General features: G+C 36.2%; 1 protein-coding gene across 1 annotated transcript in view; it reads right to left on the bottom strand.

The window, feature by feature from the left end:
• The window catches only part of LOC107667621 (peptidyl-prolyl cis-trans isomerase FKBP1B), a 13,775-nt gene extending 12,538 nt beyond the window's left edge, over positions 1 to 1,237 (bottom strand). Inside the window, exon 1 of the mRNA XM_016459337.1 lies at positions 1,079 to 1,237. Within this exon, the coding sequence (XP_016314823.1) occupies positions 1,079 to 1,115 (37 nt within the window). The 5' untranslated portion in view covers positions 1,116 to 1,237. The remainder of the gene's footprint in view (positions 1 to 1,078) is intronic.
• Between the last annotated feature and the right edge of the window lie 429 nt (positions 1,238 to 1,666).

Below are 1,666 nucleotides of genomic sequence, written 5' to 3'. Positions count from 1 at the left end.
TATACACATACATATATACATAAATATATATATATACACATACATATATACATATATATATATATATACAAATACATATACTACCAGTCAAGTTTTTAAACAGTAAGATTTTTTATGTTTTTCTGCTCACCAAGCCTGCATTTATTTGATCTAAAGTACAGCAGAAACAGTACAATTTTGAAATATTTTAACTATTTAAAATAACTGTTTTTTTATTTGAATATATTTTAAAATGTAATTTATTCCTGTGATTTCAAGGCTGAATTTTTAACGTCATTACTCCAGTCACGTGATCCTTCAGAAATCATTCTAATATTCTGATTTGCTGCTCAAAAATCATTTATTATTATTATTATTAGCCTATGTTGAAAACAGCTGAGTAGAATTTGTTCAGGTTTCTTTGATGAATAGTACATATAAATGTCAACAATACTAAATTGTGTCAATGAAAATGGCATCATGTCCAGACAGTAAGTTTGGTGTCACCAGCAAACAGATAATGCAACAAAGTGGCACACATAACAGCGTCTTACTGTGCCATTAGACCAGATCAGGTCTCAGAAACCCAGTGACTCTGCCAACTGTGCCAAATTACCCTGCAAAGCCCCCCTCAGATTAACATCAAAGCTCATGTCTAGCCAGGGCAAGAGAGCTGCCCTCTGAGACATACGTGATCAACAACATCAACCTGCATTTCAGAAGCAAAAATCACACTACAGCGTGTTGTAGAGGAAATCTGACAGCTGCAGTGAGGAATCATCATGAGAAGAGTTGGCACACATGGCACATATTATCTGCTGGGCACTGACACGTTAAATCCCTGACTAGACAGCGAGCGGGAAACATCCTCATAGCCATGGGCGTTTCGTTTGAAATCTTAGTTTTCAAAGGTTTGCGCAAATAATATGCAGTGAAAAAAATTCTAGACTGTAAATAGATTATGTAATTAGAGCGACAGAATGTTCCCGCATTCCCGCTTTTTGCCGCTACAGTGTATACAAACGACATTCGAATCCGCCAGAGCGTTTAGAACGTTCCTGAATTTGAAATTCAAACTTATTAGATGATAGCGTCTTACCGTCTCCTGGAGATATTGTCTCAACCTCAACACCCATTCTGTTAGCGCGGGTAGATCCTACAGTAGTGAGAAAGTGAGTGAGAGAGAGACAGACTCTGAGACAGCTACTGCTCAGAGTACTGCACTCCACCCACTGTCATATCAAATCGCCCTCGGCTAGTTTACAATGGTCAAGCCGCGGTGAAATATTAGACAAGATTCTTGTCTGATTAACCATCAGTCTTTGAGATTCTGGCATGCTGGAATAGTGTACAGTACTGTGTAAAATCCAGTGTTGGGAAGGTTACTTTGGAAATGTAATAGGTTACAGATTACAAGTTACCCTATTTAAAATGTAATAGTAGTGTAACTTTTTCAATTACTTTATTAAAGTAATGTAACTGATTACATTTGATTACTTTTTGATTACTTTTCTACATTTCTAATGAATGTTTATTTGCAACTGTTAATCATTTTCAAACATTTACACAATGCCGGGTTAACCTTACAGTAGTGCTCAACACTGTCAGACTTTCAAAATCCTTCATCACTTGAATTAAGATGATCAAATTTGAACACATCCACCACAAAATCAGACTTTAATACCGC

This window comes from Sinocyclocheilus anshuiensis, unplaced genomic scaffold (genome assembly GCF_001515605.1).
Source record: "Sinocyclocheilus anshuiensis isolate Anshui unplaced genomic scaffold, SAMN03320099.WGS_v1.1 scaffold1189, whole genome shotgun sequence".
NCBI classification, from domain to species: Eukaryota; Metazoa; Chordata; class Actinopteri; order Cypriniformes; family Cyprinidae; genus Sinocyclocheilus; species Sinocyclocheilus anshuiensis.
Note: the sequence above shows the minus strand (reverse complement) of the source record. Positions and strands in the feature narration are given on the sequence as shown.